Raw genomic sequence first — 20,597 nt, forward strand, 5'->3', positions numbered from 1 at the left:
CGTTGTATCAATTCTACCAAAACCAAAAAATGTAGATCAAAAAACAAGCGCCTTGCATCTTATTTCAAATTTGATGTAAAGCTTGAATAACTAATAATTAATATCCGTTAAAATTTTCTTTCATTTCAGTTTTTCTATTGTACCTGTAAAATTGCTATTTTCAATAATAAAAAATACACTTAGTAGTAATTGCACAAGAGCTCTGAAATTATTGAATTTTTCCCGAGTGACACTTTGACAGTTTTAATTTCACGAGCCGAAGGCGAGTAAAATTATGTCAAAGTGTCACGAGAGCAAAAATTCTATATTAATTTCAGAGGTCGAGTGCAATTTGTTGCGATTATTTCATGAATAAAACTGTTCAAAACCAAAATTTTATTGTAATTTATTTATGTAAATACCATTAAACACACAGTTTTTATAAATATTTGACGATTGAAAGTCGTCACTTTTATAATTTTTAAAACATTAATTGTCATTAATGTCACTGAATGTATTTTTTCGTAGCAACGAAGGGCATCTGACGTAATATACTTAACGACGGGAGATTATCAAAAATTATCGATTTAATTCAGATTTCTGTAGCTTTCTATTGGTCAGAATCTCCTATGAATGAAATAATCTGTGTATTTATTTTAACAAATTATTGAAATAATAACACTTGACTCATTGTGTACCACCACTTGTCTTATTGTGTACCACCAATGGTACACAATGAGACAGATGTAGACGGTTAGAAAAATAATCATAGATTTTGTTTCTTCACTCATGAGGGAATATTTATTTCAGATTATATTGAGGAAATAATCATATTGAAGTCTGGTTAACTCAGTTTGTAGACAAATTCAAAAATGTCAATGTCAGAAATAAAAATGTGTTGTCTCATTGTGTACTACCCTCCCCTATTCCTCTTCTAATTGTCGGAGCATATAGGACAGATCTTCTTCATCTTGAGCCGTTACCACTTGGTCATCTGCAAACCTTGCTTTTCTCATAAACTCTAATTTAAAGAATTTCGATATAACAATTTTTTTCAATGTTTTTCTTGATGATACAAAGTTTGACAAAATTTAGTCACAACAAGGAAGTGTGCAGTTAGCGAAAAAACAGTAGGTATCATGCTGTGCATGTAGCATGTAGCCACACCGAGCAGAAGAAGTGAGTATTTTAATAAAAATACTAGGATAGGCCATAGGTGACATCTAGATTACAAACTTTCTTTTAGAAATTTTAAGTTAAAGACAATACGTATTCTGATTGGGCACGCGAGCTTTCCCCAACACGACTCTACCTTATCGGCAGGGTCTACGAGAAATGTACGGTAAATTGAAGCTGTAATTACAAAAAAAGAAATATGTATGTCTTTGTACTCACTTTATAACGCTCATAAAATTACGGGATCTGGATTTCAATGCATATTTTTTTTATAATTCTCGTATCAAAGTTACGCGTGAAGTTAGTCGTATTGATGACAGTTGGGGAAACGTCCGCGACCCATTCTTAACCAATAGGCCTATTAGGCGAGACAACGAAGCATTAAACCTATAGGAATTTTGTGCAGTAAGATTTTTTGAATTCGATTCTGGAGAGTTTCAGGAAATTTTGTGAGCTAAATTGATTTCCGGGAGATGAAAATTGCATTTTGGGAATAAGAAAAATGCATTTTCAATGTGCATCTGGGTTAATTAGAAAAATACAAGGAAAAGTTATTTACCAGCAATTTTGTTGCTGGTATCGAATCTTATGATTCTATATATTATTAATATGGGTATGCAAAGTCCGCAGATAGTGTGCTACTTTTTTATAGACAAAATGGCGCCCGAAAATCGTGTTTTTTCAATTTTTGCTCTATAACTCCAAAGATTTTAACTTTACACCAAAAACACCCAAATAAAAATTCACCGTAATTAAATTCTGCATGGAGACATGTTTTTTCCGATTTACTTCAACTAAAATTTTCCTCGGAAAATGCGGGTTTTTCCAACAAAATCTTTAATTTTCAACTAAAATTTTAGGTTAGTAATTATTTATCAATAATTAAATAACTTCGTAGTATAAAAGCATTTATAATATACATTATATTTCCAGAAGCAGATGGAAATGGAATGAACCCTTTTTAGCAACAATTAAATTATTCATTAAAAATTTAGGGTCGCCATAATAACCACAATAATTATGATGCATAAGAATAGCTATGCTTTTTGTATAAAAAGGCACTGTACAGTGGGTGATCATATTATTAGAGCCACCTAGTAAAATTCAATGTTTTAGAGGAAGGGTATATAATTGAGCTGTATCATAAATTAATGCATTTGTTTTCATTTGGCTGTCTTGGTACACTTTATGAAAGTGCAATAAATAGTCTGACAATAGTGACAACACGCATGTGTGGCAATGAGTGACTCAGATGCGAGATGCCATTGTTCGTCAGTGCTGCCCAGCCTACCTTGCAACTCGTGTGCCTATTATTTTGTATTCTTGGTGTTTAGAGTTATAATAAACTTTGTGAGTTTCCATTGCTATCTAGTGATATTCTGACAGTCCTATACTATATTTTGTGAATTTAGTAAAAAATGCGCGTTCGTTACACTAGTGGTACCAGAACATCATGGGAAATCCAAAGACATCTCACCAAGGAAAATAGCAGAAATAAAAACTTTAATATTCAATACTAATCACTCCAACAGAAACATAGCATCCATTTCTAAAGTTTCAAACGCAATGTGGACCGTATAAAGAAAAAACTTATATACCATTATTAAACAAAAGTAAAATTTTCTGAGGTGGCTCTAATAATATGATCACCCACTGTACCTATCTAAAGTACTTTACAGAATTAAAATTGGACTATTTTAGCGGCCTCAGGGATATTTTAAAATTATAAACAATTTTTTGGCTTATAAACAAATAGAATATCTCGGGAAATATTAAATCAAATTAAATTATAAAAACGGTATTGGAAAGAACGCGGCAGGACGCTTCTTTTAAAAGAAAAAACGTTTAATTGCGATGAGTGGTTAAGATACAACCGATCAAAGTTGACCGGCATGTGCAACGAAGATATAAATAAGAGCATGGTAATTTTTTAACCATCACTTTTTTATTTCGGTCCACGTTCTCCACACAAATTTTCATATATTTAAAAGACTCATAACATATTATTATAATAATAAAAACTATCGGTATTACGTATCGGTATTACGAGCGAAAAATGCCAAAAATACCAAAATTTCAATAAAAAATCAAGTTGGAGAAAATGGAATCTAAAAGTTCAAAATCGGTATACGTTAAAAAAATGCATTTTCGCGGCTTCCCATGGAGCAATTTTCTTCATCTTTTTTTGTTACCAAGTAACTCGAGTAAAGCTATCTAAATAACGCATTAATAAATAGCAAAGTTGCTTTTGTTTTGTTATAATAAATTAATTGAAAATTAATAGAAAACAGAAAAAAAATGTTTATTTGATAAATAAACATTGTTTGTTGCTTAAATTCAACATTAAACCTACCCAATAGAGGCAGATGGGTGGCAGCTTTAACATTGAAATTAAGCAAAAAGCAATGTTTATTTATCAAAAAACATTTTTTCTGTTTTGTGACAACAGTAGAATGTATTTTGAATTAAATAAATTACATACATTCTTCTTTTTGTGTCAATTAATTAATTAAAATTTTTTTTCTTGGACACCCTGTACCTATTCTTAATTATGTTAATGTTTATATTACTGAATAGAGAATTGAATAACCTTTCAAATGAGCTAGCACACAACCCCTATTCCCTATTTAAAATAAGGAGTGGGGAAAAGTGGAAGGGACGGGCTTGACAAATGACAAATGACAGAAGTATGTACCGTAAAAATGTGTGCCCCTTAGATCAAAAATCGACCTGTTTCGTCATTTTCTTAAAATCTAATAAATACTGCCAAATATCGAGATGGACTGTTTTCTTTGGCCCACTCTGTATACATAAATGATTGCTATAGATAATATTTATTTTCAGACATACAGAATGAGGTTGGGAGGCCGCTTTTCTATAAAATCTCCGGGTCACATGAAAAGTTCCAGCACGCCACTGTTGCTAGTAAAAAAACTATACAAAATTGAATTTTACTTTTAAAATTACAAATGGTCTTTTGGGTCAGCTTCTATTTATAAAATATAATTTTTTAAATTTTGCTTAATTTTGTATTATTTTGAATAAATTTATTTTCAAAAGACACTCATTGTATAATAATTAAACATTAAATTACTTATATCTCAAGCCAAAGACCTTTGGATCCCTTGGGACACATTTTTTAATAACAAATTATTTATTTCATTCCACATAAAGAATTTGAATTTGCAGTTTATTTTTGTAAAAGTAGCTTGTGAACACGTGATAACAAACATAATTTTGAAATCCCCGCCTAGTTCTTGATTCAATAACTGACAACGTCAAATGAAACCAGAAGCAACATAGACGCCATCTACGTACATCTTTTATTTATTTACCATAAAAATAATAAATTAAAGAAATTTACCAAAGCTTTCCTTACCTAAAATAACTAAAGCATTTAATTTTTTTGGTGGGATAGTACAGTCTATTTGTATTAAACAACACCCTAATATTATCCAAAAGTACATTATCCTACTTTTTAACACAAACAAAACAGATGTTGGCCAAACACTGTTGCCGGTTGTTGCTTTTACTGTTATGTTGTAAGAAATCTTGGTATAGTCTGTTCGTTAAACTCAGACGCAACTTTCTAGATATTTTAGTCGGTAATTTTGCCAATTTTAGTAAAATTGGCAAAAAATAATTACTAAATAATTAATAATCACTAAATAGTTAGTAATTTTGCCAATTTTTGCAAAATTGGCAAAAAACAAAAAAAATATCGACTAAAATATCTAGCCAGTTGCGTCTGAGTTTAGCGAACCGACTATATTAAGAAATTAATACATACTACCATAGCCACCTTTAAACGGCTATGATACTACTTATTATCAGTTACATATAGAAATTTAATAATGGATTTATATTAACATAAGATAGTGGATAGTAAGCCAATAAAAACAACATGAACATAAGTATTTTACAAAGCCACCTCCACTTCATATTTTATATAAATTTATTTTTCAGGCTACACGGTAAACCTTTAATTTGCCCGTCCTTAAGGGTGACATCTTAATGGTGTCTTTAAAAATGAGAAATTACATAACATTGATCTTATAATAATATTACAGAATCAGAATATAAGATATAACGGATATAACATATATTTTTTAAATTAATTCATAATTAATTGATGACTTAAACCAGAGAACAACTCTGTGCATAAATCATATAAATTGTGGCGCCCTCTAGCTTGATTTGTTTATTCGCAGACATCTCTGATTCTACTTTTTCCTTCCTGTTTTTAGACATATCCACAAGAAATTAGTGTTTCAGTGTAGTGTGGTTTCAGTGACTTGTGTTTTTTTGTCCAAGTTGGAAGCTATTTGAGGGAACGAAGAAGAAAATCGCTCTAAAGTTGTAATTTTTGAAATAATATAAAATATAATTATTAAACAGAAAACATACTGAAATATTTGAAACAATAATTATATAATAAAATGACAGAAGCCTGAACTATTTAAATACCTTTTTAAACAAGTTGAGAAGCGAGGAAAATGGGTACACAGCTTTTAAAATGTCCTTTATGTTGTAATGAACATTTTTCTTCCCGTCAGGATTTAAAGTATCATATAAGCGAGTTATTAAATAGTTTGTCTTGTCCAGTTTGTACTTTAGCTTTTAATAGTGTTATTGAATTAGCAGAACACCTAGACACGGAATGTGAACTTAGTGAAGAGTGTAACCAAAATGAAACTGATCCTGAAATCCAAATCCAGGAGCCTTCAGATCCATTGTTGATCCCAGTGGACGAATCACAAGAAGAACCTACAGATGAACATGTAGAAATGGTGAATGATGATACTCAGCAGATCGAATTTATTGAAAGTGAGGATATTGCTGAAGAAGTGGAGGAGAATGGAAATGTTATCTATGAGTGTGAAGTTTGTAAAGTTCAATTTAGCTCAATTAAAGATCATTTAAAAGAGTACCATGCTGGAGAAGATGTTGTGCTGGTAAGTAAAAAAATAATCACCTTTTTCAATAGATGAACTATAATATTTATCGATGGCTTAGTATGAAAACCTCCTATCTCAATTTTTTTTCGAAAATGACATTTTTATGGTTTTAGTTTGAAAACTTTGTCTCTCACGGTTTACAGCTGAAAAAATCCAAATACACCATGTTTTTTTCTAAAGCCATAAAAAGAAAACACATATATCAGGTGATTTCTTGATTTAGTGTGAAGACAGCGTATATAATCAAGAATGTGGTACTTAATTTGGAGTGTTTGTTTAAGAGTTTTGACTTGGAGAAGTGTTTTTTTTTTGTGAACAATGATAAGTTGTCATGCAAGTAGAAACATTTTATTAATCTTAATTCAAAAGATTTGTACTGTTTTAACCTAGTATTTGGAGGTGTCCACTAGGATATTAGAAATGAAAACCTCGTAAATAATCATGAACACAGCATAACTATCTATGAAAAACACGTATATCAAGATATACGAGGTTATCATAGGTACTTGAACAACGTCTATATGTACTACAAGGATAATAATTACGAGTTTTTCATAGTTAATATTTGTGTCTTCATTTTAAAAGCAATATTTGAACCATATAACAAAGTATTATCTACAATAGACCAATTTTTACATCACCTAATAAACGCTAGAGGTCTAAGCGCAGCTGAAATTGACAACGGACCATATAACAATATTTTTTCTGTAATAGACCGCTTTTTACAGTACCTAATAAACCCTAGAAATTTAAACGCATTTATTGTAACTAAATATTAACTAACCAGAAATAAAATTTAATTTGGATGGTTCAGATGTTGACAAAACAATTATATTCTTCAAACACAACCGGAAACTCAATATAATACAGTGATATAAAAACCATCACCAATTCGATATAATTCAATACCTAAGCTAAATCTCCAACCCTGTAATAACATCCTTTTCACAATAATCCCATTTTACAATCATTGGAACATTTTTAAAACGTAAACTTTATCTCAGTGTTGATAGTACCTGATTAAGAATAACAGTCTACAAAAAGTAAGAATTTGTAAGAAAATGTTTCTTAACACTTTATCTGTTGAAGAATGGTCAGTTTCAAATTGGGTGGGTAAATTTAAAGAAAGCCAAGGCCAAGCTGAAAATTATAATGAAGAAGAATTAAAGGAGGAACAGCAAGAATTTATCGATACAAGAAAGAGTGCAGCAAATAAGGCTAAAAAAGATTTATTAAAATCCTTTTTTGAAACTTTGCCTAAGCTTGAGTCTCATTACTGCAGAAAAGATACCAAAAAGATGTATTTAGAACCAAAGTGGCAATCAAAGGCACGTTTGTATCGGTTGTACCAAGAATACTGTGAGTCTCAAAATAAAGCTATTTTTTTTATCGTCGATATGTTTATTTTATGAAATATTTGATGAGTGCAATCTGAGCTTATTTCAACCAAAAAAAGATCAATGCGACATTTGTTGCACATTCACAGCGGGAAATTTAAGAGAAGATAAGTATAACGCTTACATTGAACAGAAGAAAAAAGCTAGGCAAGAAAAAGACAAAGACAAAGATTATGCGAACTCTACCAACAGCAAAACCGCTGTGTTTACAATGGACCTACAATCAGTTTTGCTAAGTCTATACTTAAACGCTTCTGCGTTGTACTGTCGCACAAAGCTAAAGGTCCACAATTTTACGATCTTCAATCTCACCAATCAGGATGGACACTGCTATTTGTGGGATGAGTGTGAAGGGGGTCTAAACGCAGATGAGTTTGCAACCATTATCTACAATTTCATAACAACTGAAATCCATAGAACTACCTACGAACATGTAGTCTTATACAGTGATGGCTGTACATACCAAAACCGGAACTGTATACTAGCTAATGCCATCCTGCTCGCTTCTCATAAAACTGGTATAACTATTACACAAAAATTCTTGGTCAAGGGACACACTCAAATGGAGTGTGATTCCATGCACGCAACTATCGAACGGAAGCTTAAAAATAGGGAAATTTACTCTCCTTCAAGCTACGAAGCAGCTATCAGATCAGCCAGACTACATCCTAAGCCATACAAAGTACGATATATCTACCATGACTTCTTTAAACAGTACAGCAGCCTCAAATTCATTGAATCGATCAGACCAGGAACAAAAAAAGGAGACCCCAGTGTTACAGATCTCCATTGCATCGAATATAAATCAGACTGGTCGTTGCAAGTGAAATTAGAATTTGAAGATAACTTTACTGATCTTCCGAGAAGAGTATGGAAACCCGATGATGAAGTAGTTGTTCCCTCTCTCTACAAAGCCCGAATTCCTTTGGAAGCAAATAAGTTCAAGCATCTTCAAGAAATGAAGTCGGTAATACCCAGAGATGTTCATCTTTTCTATGACACACTACCTCATAAGTCCGGAGGAAAACTATGTAAGGCTAAAAAAAAATAATGAGTGCTCCTGTATTCTTCAGGTAAGAGTGGACTCTAAACAAAGTACAGACTGACATAATTAAGAAATAATTAAAAGACTGAGATGATTAAGACATTTTATTATAGCATTGAGTTTGTTATTTAGATTAAAAGTCAATGATTTTATTGTTTCAAAAATCAATATATAATAATTTCGTCGTTTAATGTTAATTTTGTAAAATATGTCAATAAACTAAATAAATAACTTATTTTTATTTTTTTTTATATAACCCTTTTAGTATTCAAAATTATGTTAGACAGATATACATGAATCAATAATTAATATGAAAAAATCGTATATTTTAAATATCTAATATGAAAACCACGTATATATAGAACTTAAGAATGAATACCTTGTAGGTCAGGTAAAAAATTAAATAATAAATAAATAAATAGTTTATTTACGGTTATACCAATTACAATAATTACAATCATTAAATAATTCATATACATTCATAATTACATACAATTTACACAAGACAAATAAATAGAATAAATACCTAAATGACAGTTTACAGTGACAGCCTACATTGTATTTTAAAAAGATTTTTTCAGCTTTTTTCGAAAGCTATTCAGAGAGCTAGAAAAAAGTCTACATCTAAATCATTTCCAGATTGACACATTCGTCTTGTAGGTCTATTTAGACAATAGTTTGTTTGTTGGAATTCTAAGTGAAAAACGTCCTTAGATCTTGTGCACCTTTAAGGAACCCTAAGACCTATACTCTGCAAAATTTGAGGTGAATCTATCATTCCGTTTACAATCTTGAAAAGAAAAACCAAATCTAGCATTAAACGACGATTTTCTAATGTTGGTATATCAAGTAATTTTAAAATGTCACAATACACTATATCTTCTGAAGAAATCCCTAATTTATAGCCTACAAAGCGTAGAAATTTTTTCTGAACTTTCTCAATGCTTTCAATATGACATTTATATAAAGGAGACCAAATAGTGCTGGAATATTCCAGAACTGATCTAACCATAGAACAATACACACTTTTAAAACAATCCACATTATTGAATTCTGACAAGGTTCTTTTCAAAAATTAAAGTAATTTAAAAGCTTTATTACAAATAAAATTATAGTGATTTTTGAAACATAATAATAATATATGTGCAAAATTTATGTGTAACTATCGAAATGTGTCCAAATTAAAAATATGTAAAGATAGTTTTTTCTTTTTATGTTATAATATACAGTAAATCAGTTTTTTGCCTATCCTGTAAAATTGTATTTTATTGAGATACGAGGTTTTCACACTAAGCCATCGTTATATTTAATGTAGTTCTTTCATTATATCTGAAGCTATTTCCTTGTGGCATTTTTACGATAAACTATTTAGATGGGAAATAAGCCACAATTAAATTAAAAAAATAATTTTATTAATTTTATTAACGTTTCGATGCCCAAATCGGGTGCTGTTGTCAAAATACAAAATACTACTAAATTAAACAAAAATGTTGTTGCTAAGTAAAAAATTCTAAGTAAATAATAATAAAAAATGAAGAGTTGCTCTTAAAAACAGGTGAAAATATGGAGAGGGCTGAGAGATGGTTTGCTGGGAATAAATTATTGTTGAACTGTGATAAGACTGTCTTCATCTATTTTAGAACCATTTAGTCTCGAGGTCCGATCACGAATATGGTAAATATTCAATCAGACCACATAGAAACATCCAACTCTGTCAAATTCCTGGGTATCTACATTGACCAATATCTGCAGTGGGATGTACACCTATTTAGTAGGGTATAGTTAGACCCAAACCCAGACATCCAAAGTGAAAGTTATCCTCCAACACCAAATTGTTCTATATGGTCCACATAATGTTCATAAAAAAGTCACACCATTTTGAGCGTCGGGTTTGGGGGGAGAAATCTGCAAATTCGTAGTTATTTATGTTTTTCGTCAATATTTCTAAAACTAAGCGGTTTAGCATAAACAACCCTCTACACAAAATTGTTCTAGATTAAATTTGAAATAAAAAAGGCCCTATGCATAACCCTTCTAAAATGAACGGTTCCAAAGTTACAGAGGTAGTATAGTATAATTGGTCCAAAAAAAGGCCCAGTCATCCAAAGTAAAAGTTTTCCTTTAACACCAAATTGTTCTATATCGTCCACATATTGTTCAGTAAAAAGTTACACCATTTTGAGCGTCCGGTTTGGGGGGGGGGGGAGATGGGGGAGAAGTCGGTAAATTAGTAGTTTTTTACGTTTTTCGTCAATATTTCTAAAACTATGCTTTAGCGTAAAGAATGTTCTATAGAAAAATGTTCTACATAAAATTCAAAACAAAAGAGGTTCTATACATAATTGTTATAAAATCAACGGTTCCAGAGTTACGGAGGGTGAAATGTGGAGGTTTTCGATACTTTTTATATTTACCGATTTCTCCCCGCTCCCCCCCCTCCCAAACCCGACGCTCAAAATGGTGTAACTTTTTTCTGAACATTATGTGGACCATATAGAACAATTTGGTGTTGGAGGATAACTTTCACTTTGGATGTCTGGGTTTTTGGTATAGTTATATCATAAATATTGCCCAAAAAATATCGAAAACCTCGACTTTCACCCTCCGTAACTCTGGAACCGTTGCTTTTATAACAATTATGTATAGAACATTTTTTGTTTTAAATTTCATGTAGAACATTTTTGTATATAACATTGTTTACTCTAAAGCATAGTTTTAGAAATATTGACGAAAAACGTAAAAAAACTACTAATTTACCGGCTTCTCTCCCATCTCCCTCCCAAACCGGACGCTCAAAATGGTGTAACTTTTTACTGAACAATATGTGGACTATATAGAACATTTTGGTGTTGAAGGAAAACTTTTACTTTGGATGTTTGGGAGAAAAGGACCAGTTATACTATACTACCTCCGTAACTTTGGAACCATTCATTTTAGAAAGATTATGCATAGGGCCTTTTTTATTTCAAATTTAATGTAGAACAATTTTGTATAGAGGGTTATTCATGCTAAACCGCATAATTTTAGAAATATTGGCGAAAAACTTAAAAAACTACGAATTTACCGATTTCTGCCCCCTCCCCCCCCCCCCCCCCCCCCCCAAAACCCGACGCTCAAAATGGTGTGACTTTTTTCTGGACATTATGTGGACCATATTGAACAATTTGGTGTTGAAGGATAACTTTCACTTTGGATGTCTGGGTTATGCCATCTTTTGGATCAACTATACTATACTAATTGCAGTTATGTAAAAAACTTAACTCTGCATGCTACTCAATAAGAGTGCTTAAAGCATACTTACAGCAGGATACTCTTCTTACTGTTTATTATGCTAACTTTTATTCTCAACTACGTTATGGAATCATGTTCTGGGGAAATGCAGTGGCAACATCAGAGCTTCTTATCATTCAGAAAAAAGTAATACGGATTATTCTTGGGATGAAAATCAAGGACTCATGCAGGGGGAAATTTAAACTACTAAATATACTTACTTTTCCAGCCATCTACATTTATGAATGTTTAAACTTTTTTAAGAACCCTTCATTATTTAACCATTACATCCCCAATCATACACATCACACAAGAGCTCTAAACCTAACTATCCCTAGACACAGGCTTACTCTAAGGGCCTGTTGTTCGAAAGCTAATCAACAATGATCATTATCAAATATTTAATTACTGTCACCAACTGTCAATGTCAACTTTGTTTGGGTTGCTGAAAACATAATATGAAGTTACTTAATCAATTATGTTAATAATTGTTATGTTAATTGATTAACTAATCTAATAATTTTAATTAATTATGTTTTCAGCAACCCAATAAAAGTTGACATTGACAGTTTTGGTGACAGTAATTAAATATTTGATAGTGATCATTATTGATTAGCGTTCGAACAACCGGCCTTAAGAGAACGGAGTCCACTATATGCCTGTATCAAATTCCACAACAAGTTACCATCAGCATTAAAACAAGAGATTCAATTTGGAAGATTTAAAAGAGAGTTATTTAAATATCTGGTCATTGTAGAACCATATACTGTGATGGAATACCTGGAGTATTAGTTGTTTTTGTTTTTGTAACATTTAGGGCCGTTGTTCGAACGCTAATCAACAATGATCACTATCAAATATTTAATTACTGTCACCAAAACTGTCAATGTCAACTTTTATTGGGTTGCTGAAAACATAATTGATTAAAATTATGAGATTAGTTAATCAATTAACATAACAATTATTAACATAAGTAATTAAGTAATTTCATATTATGTTTTCAGCAACCCAAACAAAGTTGACATTGACAGTTGGTGACAGTAATTAAATATTTGATAATGATCATTGTTGATTAGCTTTCGAACAACCAGCCCGTAATGTCTAATTTTTAATTTTAATCATGATAATTGTTCTATGTATGTAATTTAGATTTATACAATCTCTTTTCTTTTTACTTTTACCTTTAATTGACGTTATTTGCTCAAATATGTGAAAATTTTATGCAAATAAAAATTATTCTATTCTATTCTATTCTATTGTATAATATACGTCTGAATTGCCAATATGAATGAGTCAGATTAAATAAATTATTAGAAGATTTTTTTTACTTATAAACAACATTTTTGTTTAATTTAGTAGTATTTTGTATTTTGACAACGGCACACGATTTGGGTGTCGAAACGTTAATAAAATTATTTTTTCAATTTAATTGTGGCTTATTTCCCATCTAAATAGTTTATCTTCTATTATAACTTTGCACATGCATTATTCACGACTTACTTTTTATACTATACTAGTGTCCCTTTTTTACCTCACAGAAACTAGTTTCGCAAAATTAAACCACTTGTCCATAGAATCTACAATAATTTAAACAAGGATAAATAATACTGCATGTCTTTGATACCTTGTTTACTATGAATTTTGACATTTTTTATCATTTTCAGTGACAATGATATTAGCACATATGTTGTGTTTATTGGAATTTATAACTTATATTGTGTTTATTTTATAAAGTTATATTCTGTTAAAAATATATTCCAACATTTTATACATAGTTAACACCTTGGCAGCGTTATGAGACAAATATACCTCGTGCTACATTAACAGTTGTCCACATCAACTGTGTAGTAACTCCCAGTGGCAAATATAGTATATGTCGCCGCCGCCTACGAAAAGTATTACTCCGAAAAATGCCGTAAAGAGTAGAACTTTCAATGAACGCCGCGAAAAATATTATTTTTGATTATATGATTGTGTAAATTATAATCCCTAATAAAGTGTTAGTGAAGAAATTTATTTTTTGAGGAGTATCAGCAAAAAACATCATTTCTGTTTGTGGGTCCATGAAAATTATAATTAGTAAATAAAAAGTTCTCAGAAATAATTGTTTTCGTCAGTAGAAACAGAAACAGAAAGGGAAATAATTGTTTTCGTCAGCATCTATTATGAACTAAATTTTTTCGTTTAAATATTTTGGAAGTTATAATCTTTGCGGACACGCATATAAAAAAAATTGTATCGCCAACACTTATCAAAGAGTTTTATTTTCACTGGAAATGTATTAGGAATCACATTAATCATAGATACCAGTGATGTAAGTTGAGTCTTGAAATTAACTTTATAAAATATGTCCACCTATAATACCCATTTCATAATTATTACATTGACAGTACATATCAATGATATTACCTGCATGTTTTGATTTAACTTGTTTGCAAATGAATCGTGACATTTGTGCAAAGATATAATGGAACAAACTTATATACAGTAAAACCTCCGTTAACTGAAATAATTGGAAGGAGGCTGTTTCCGATAACAAGAATTTCGGTTAAAAATAACATTGTTTTTTTATATTCTTCTTGTATCAAATTACATAGTATTCTTGGTCAAAGTTGGCATTAAAAAATACTATTAGGTGATTTCATAATGTGTTGTATATTAAATATTAAATTTTAATTGCATTCTTTAGTTGTATAAAAGCAATGTTGATGATGTTGACAAATTAACATCGAATTGTTTCCATTTTGCGATAAATATTTACTTTTTATTGACGAAATTATTAAAACTGTCAACTGTTTTGGTTAACGGAGGTTTTACTGTATTCCATATTATCTATCTTACTATCAGAACGAGTAGATACATTTTGAACATCTTTAATAATTAATACAGTTGTTTACACGCCCTGCATCGCTTTACTAGTTTCATCTCTTTTTATCTCACAACTTATTATGTTTTCCATCTTTTGCATTATTTTGCCAGTTATTAGTGTACTCATCACTGTATTGCAAATATTCTTGCTTGTACGAGGGTGAATCAAATAAGAACTGACGTTTGCTTATAACTTTTTATTGAATTATAATTACAACAATTAAACATAATTACAACAATTAAACAATACTTCATTTTTCTATATGCATTCCTTCCTTCTGTATTCATTTTTCCCAGTGGCTAGAACGTTTCTGTATTACATTTTCATAAAAATAATGAGGGCAGGTATCTAACCAATTGCTCACGAATTGCTCCACTTGATTATCATCATCAAAACGTGCTCAATCTAGTGCATCTTTTAATGCGGCACTTAATCACATGGTGAAAGATTAGGATTGTATGCAGGATGTTCAACTCGAATGCATTTCCGCTATTTTTTCTTGTGTTAGGGCAGGTGTATGCGGTCGGGTGTTGTCATGCAAGAGGAACACATCTCATATAGGACATCCTGTCTTTTGGACATATAGGCAGCTTGAACACGGTCCAAAAGACTACAGTAATAAGTGGCATCAGTGGTTCATCTCTCATGGAGAAAATCCAGTAACAAAATGCCACGATAATCTCAAAACACTGTCTGTAAAACTTTGCCTGCAGACAAACGAGTTTTCGCCTTCATCAGACAATTTTTTGATGTCATTGATGACTTTTGTTTTGCATAGCATCTCATCCTTCACGAACTTGTCTATGCCAAAATTTCACGTGTGTACTGGACAGTGTTGATTCCCACTATTGATTTTTTAATCTCCGACAAATTTCAGCGGGACCAATATTTTCTTTTGCAAAGAATTTGATAACAATGCGTTGTGCAACCGAACATGGCACTATTCTCTCTCATCGCAACAGTAACTGACTGCACCTCATTAGAGAGCAGGCGTTAGAGCGGTCACCCATTAGACTATAACCTCCCACCACAGGACTAATTCAGACATATCGCTAGTTTATCCTAAGTGGGGATTTTTTTATTAACCCTCGTATTTTGATAAAGTTGACATAAAGCATATGTTTTATTTTTTATTTTTAGCAAACTGATGTATTTGATGAAAATGATTTACCCCAAGAAATGCAAGTAGAAGAAGATCAAGTTACTGAATATTCTCAGGAGGAAGAAAGTTTTGAATTAAGTCAAGAATCTGGAAATGATGAAAATGAAAGGCCCGTAATACAAAAGAACAATAAACGAGTAGATTGGGTTTCCAGAAAAGATAATGTTATCCCTTTAACCGAAAATTATGCTATAGAGAATGGTAAAGTAAGAAAAATAACTGAGAAGGAAGCAGCTGAAATAAGTAATAGAAGTTCTATATTCCAAATTCACCAATGCCCTAAATGTTTCTTACAATTTCCTAAACTAGATCATTACATCAAACACAAATGTTCTGCAAGCAGGAAGACAAAGCAGTTTAAGTGTGCTCATTGTACAGCAGTGTTCTTAACCTACCCATCACTTAATACGCATTTGAAGTTACACCTACAGCCTCAACCAGAAGAATCCAAACATAAGGTGATCACATTAAATCCCCACAGGTGTAATACATGTAACACACTGTTCCCATCATTAAAAAGCCTTAGACTTCACTTAAAGATGCATGAGCCTGTTAAGATAAAACCTGTAGAACCTCCGGTAGATAATGATTTGGCTGATGGTGAGAAAAAAGAAAGAAAGATATTTGTGTGTCATATCTGCAACAATCCTTATGATCTTGAATATGAACAAGTTCATATGAAGTCACACTCTGAAGAAAAAAATTTGTTCTGTACTACATGTAATAGAGAATTTATGAGCCAAGAAAATTTAGAAATGCACATGAAAGCTCATAATAATACAAAAACTTTTGTTTGTTCATATTGTAAAAAAGCTTATAATACTTCTACAGCTTTAGAAGATCATGAAGTAAATCATTGCTTGCGCAGAAAGTATGAATGCCAGTATTGTGGTAGACGCTTTTCTAGACCACATGAGAAGGTAAAACATGAAAGGATTCATACTGGTGAGAAACCACATATTTGCCAAGTATGTGGCAAAGGATTTAGAGTCAGCTATTGTCTGACCCTACACATGAGAACTCATTCTGGTTCAAGACCTTATGAATGCCCACAATGCAAGAAACGATTTAAATCTCATAGTGTTTACAATCATCACTTGCTAATACACTCCGATGTAAGAGCCTATAAATGTCCTTACTGTCCCAAAGCATTTAAAACAAGTGTCCAGTTAGCTGGGCATAAAAATAGCCATATAAAACCCTTTAGTTGTAATGAATGTAACAGACCATTTGCGTCTCTGTATGCTGTCAGAGCCCATATGGAAAGCCACAAAAGAGAAAATAATTTGAAGTTTGACTGCTGGCTGTGTGGTGCAACATATGCTAGAGCATTTGCTTTAAAGGATCACATGAAGAGTCAGCATGCTGATGAAAATGTTGATGCAGGAGCATTAGCTGAGCTTGAAACTGAGGAAACTGTCTTTGTAATTAAAGAAGATTCAGAAGAGAAGCAAGAAGTATAATTTAATTTTTAATATTATAATAACTTACTAGAATATTATCTTGTAATTTAGAAATATAATTTTAAAGAACTAATAGTATATCATTTTTTTTTCTATTTATGTTTTGAGAAATTAACCATAACATAACCAAATGTTCCAGTGGCGATGCGTGACTTTTTATAAAGTGTTACCAAAACCAGAAGTATTTTATAAATATTTTTATATATACAGTGTTCCCATACATCAAATTTTGTCCGACTAGACACCGTGAATTTTCAGCCTGCTATTAATCAACTTTTTTTGGTACGCGCGATCCAGGTCTATTATAAAAATAGATAAAATACAGAAATAAAATTAAAAAATTAAAAATTTAAGAAACTATATAAAGTATCTACAAACTAAAAACATATTTGTTGTTTTTAGGTAAAATATGTATTATATCATCTTTATACTTTATTAAAAAATCCAAATTGTATAATTAGTATACTAATCAGTACATTCATTTGTCATTTTTAGCCTAAAATATGAAATAATTTTTATTTTATCGATTATACACCACAATGTACTGTATAATCAAATGTCATATAATAATGTTGTTAATTAATATATTTCGACAAGTAATTAAAATCGATTAATATGATTTATATAGGATAAAAAGGTATAGATATGTTATCTGTATAGTAAGCAAGTACAGTTACAAGTTATAAACTAATAATTAATAATGCATATTATGCAATAATCGAATCCAAAGGGCCGGCCGGTACGGTTAACTAACCGGAGTTTAATCGAGAAAATACCGGCCCTAAGAATAACAGACTTCATAAATGGAATTATAATTATTACCTATAATTATAATAATAATTAAAATTGCATTTATTAAGTCTGATATTCTTACGGTCGGTATTTTCTGTCCCGATTAGCTAACCGGGACATAAAGTACCTACCGGCCCTTACCTAGTCGTGTCACCAAATTAAAATTTGGTAACACGAATACTAATCCACAGCGGCTTAAGAGCCATCGTGCCCGCAAAATTTTCAGAGACGATCCAGTCCTCTAGTCCTCTGACCGATTCAAAGATCCTACCATCGTTGCCACTCACAGAAGTGGTAAATAACGGCGCGGCGCACGGTAAGTAAAGGGCACAGTATAAAGAGAAAACCTCTATATACTGTGGTAAGGGCGTATTAAAATAACGTGCAACCGATTTTACATAAACTCGCTGATATTTTCGTGCTTCTAGTTGGCTATTTTACTGAATTAGGTAGATACTATTAACAAATATTTCTATTTTTAAAAAATATAAATGAAATTATTTCATAGTAGTCATAAAATATTTATTTGCAAATTTTAACTGTTACCAATGGTAACAATGGTTACATGGACGCTTCGCCAGTGAAATGTTCCAACTAAAACGAAAGTTAACTGTAACCAGTGTTATTTATTTATCTCTTATAGAATTGATTGAAATTCGTGTTTGTTATTTAGTAAAGCAATGACTGGAATTTTTTTTCTTCTTTTGGCATCATAACTCTCTTGTGTCCTTCTTCTCCATTGTCTTACATTCATAGTTTTGATGTTGTCTTCCATGTCATCCAACCATCTCGTTCTGGGCCTTTTTTGGGTCTTCCTATCAGTTTACATTGTAATATTTTCTTTGTTGTTTTTGTATCTTCTTGTCCCAATTCTTGTCTTGCGTTGGGCTTCATCATTTTGTGTCATTACTCCGGTTTCACAACCATAGGTTATTATGGGGTTTAAAGAGTTAAAATTAGTGGCTCCTATATGCTTTTTAGATGAATATAAAGTACTGAAAAAGATACTGTTAGGTTAGGCTACTGATCGAACGGATAATTATGTAAACTATATGCTCAGCATTTTGAGGAACTGCTAAATGAGAGGCAGGAAGGTAATGACGAGGTTCAGATGGAAGTGATACAAGAAAACTACAATCAAGATGATGTGGAGCCGCCGACAGACGAGGAAATAATGGAAGTCTTAAGAAGCATAAAGAATAACAAGAGTGCGGGTGTCAACGACATCCCTGGAGAGATGATTAAACATGGGGCTAAAATATTAGAAAAGAGAATATGTAGCCTGCTAAAGATGATATGGGATCAGGAAGAAATGCCGAAACAATGGAGTCAGGCTGTAATATGCCCGGTATTTAAAAAGGGATATAAATCTCAGTGTGAAAGTTACAGAGGTATCGCTTTGCTTGATGTAATTTATAAAGTCCTTGCCAAGGTTATAAGAGAAAAATTAGACAGATATTATGTTAGTGTGCAGGTAGGGGTAGGTAATATCAAGGTGGTTTTAAGAAAGGAAGATTTACCATCGATCAGATTTTCATATTAAAGATGTTACAGAGCGGTACCAACAAACAGCAGCTAAACATGAAGCTCCTTTTTATAGATTTCAAGCAGGCATATGATACAGTCGTAAGGAAACGTCTGTACCATGCACTTCGGTTAATTGAGATACCGGAGAAGTTGGTCAAACTAGTGAAAATGACACTGGAGAGAACAGAAAATCGAGTATCCCTGGAGGGTAGCCTCTCAGAAAAGTTCAAAGTACGAAGGGGGGTTTGAAGCAGGGAGACCCTCTGTCAACTGTGCTTTTTAATTGTGTATTAGAGGCAATATTCAGGGAAAGCGGGATCAGAACGCAAGGTACGATCCACAATACAGTACGAAAAATGAAAGAATACCCATGAACGAACATTAAAACACGCTGTATGTTCCCGTCACCGTGTCACACAAAAAATTGACCAGCGCATGTCATAATTATTGTTACATGTACTTGCACTGGACAATTTTCTTTGTGACACGGTGACAGGAAAATACAGCGTGTTTTATATGTTCGTTCATGGGTATTCTTTCATTTTTCCGACTAGAAGAACTCAGGTACTTGCATATGCAGACGACATAGTATTGATAACAAGAACAAAAAGAGAACTGCTGAGAGTATTTAACCTTTTTGAAAGAAAAGCTAAGCAGTACGGGCTGACAATTAACGAACACAAAACAAAATTTATGGAAATGAAAGATACACTAAATGAAGAACAGGTGTTGAACATTAGAATCAATAACGATGGAAAAGAATATTGTTTCGAGAAAGTGAAAGAATTTGAATACCTAGGGGTGACTGTAACAGAGAAAGGAGATGAACTTCCAGAAATTGAAAAAAGAATTGCGAAGGGGAGATGAGCAGTTGGAGCATTGAGCAAACTTTTAAAAAGTACTCTTATATCGAGAGCAGCAAAATTGCGGTTATATAGTACGGTGATACAACCTACAGT

The 20,597-nt window shown here is 31.9% G+C and overlaps 2 protein-coding genes across 2 annotated transcripts in view; one reads left to right on the forward strand and one right to left on the reverse strand.

Moving 5' to 3' along the window:
• LOC114332127 (N-sulphoglucosamine sulphohydrolase) overlaps window positions 1–4,693 on the reverse strand; it is a 68,282-nt gene extending 63,589 nt beyond the window's left edge. Inside the window, exon 1 of the mRNA XM_050646830.1 lies at window positions 4,535–4,693. Within this exon, the coding sequence (XP_050502787.1) occupies window positions 4,535–4,622 (88 nt within the window). The 5' untranslated portion in view covers window positions 4,623–4,693. The remainder of the gene's footprint in view (window positions 1–4,534) is intronic.
• Window positions 4,694–5,380: 687 nt separating this feature from the next.
• On the forward strand, window positions 5,381–17,392 carry LOC114332131 (zinc finger protein 79). Its single transcript, XM_028281866.2, has 2 exons — window positions 5,381–6,110; window positions 15,835–17,392. The coding sequence occupies exons 1-2, from the start codon at window positions 5,652–5,654 to the stop codon at window positions 17,317–17,319; spliced, it is 1,944 nt and encodes a 647-aa protein (XP_028137667.1). The 5' UTR covers window positions 5,381–5,651; the 3' UTR covers window positions 17,320–17,392.
• The last annotated feature ends 3,205 nt before the right edge of the window (window positions 17,393–20,597 follow it).

The sequence above is a fragment of the Diabrotica virgifera genome, chromosome 3 (assembly GCF_917563875.1).
Source record: "Diabrotica virgifera virgifera chromosome 3, PGI_DIABVI_V3a".
Classification (NCBI taxonomy): Eukaryota; Metazoa; Arthropoda; class Insecta; order Coleoptera; family Chrysomelidae; genus Diabrotica; species Diabrotica virgifera.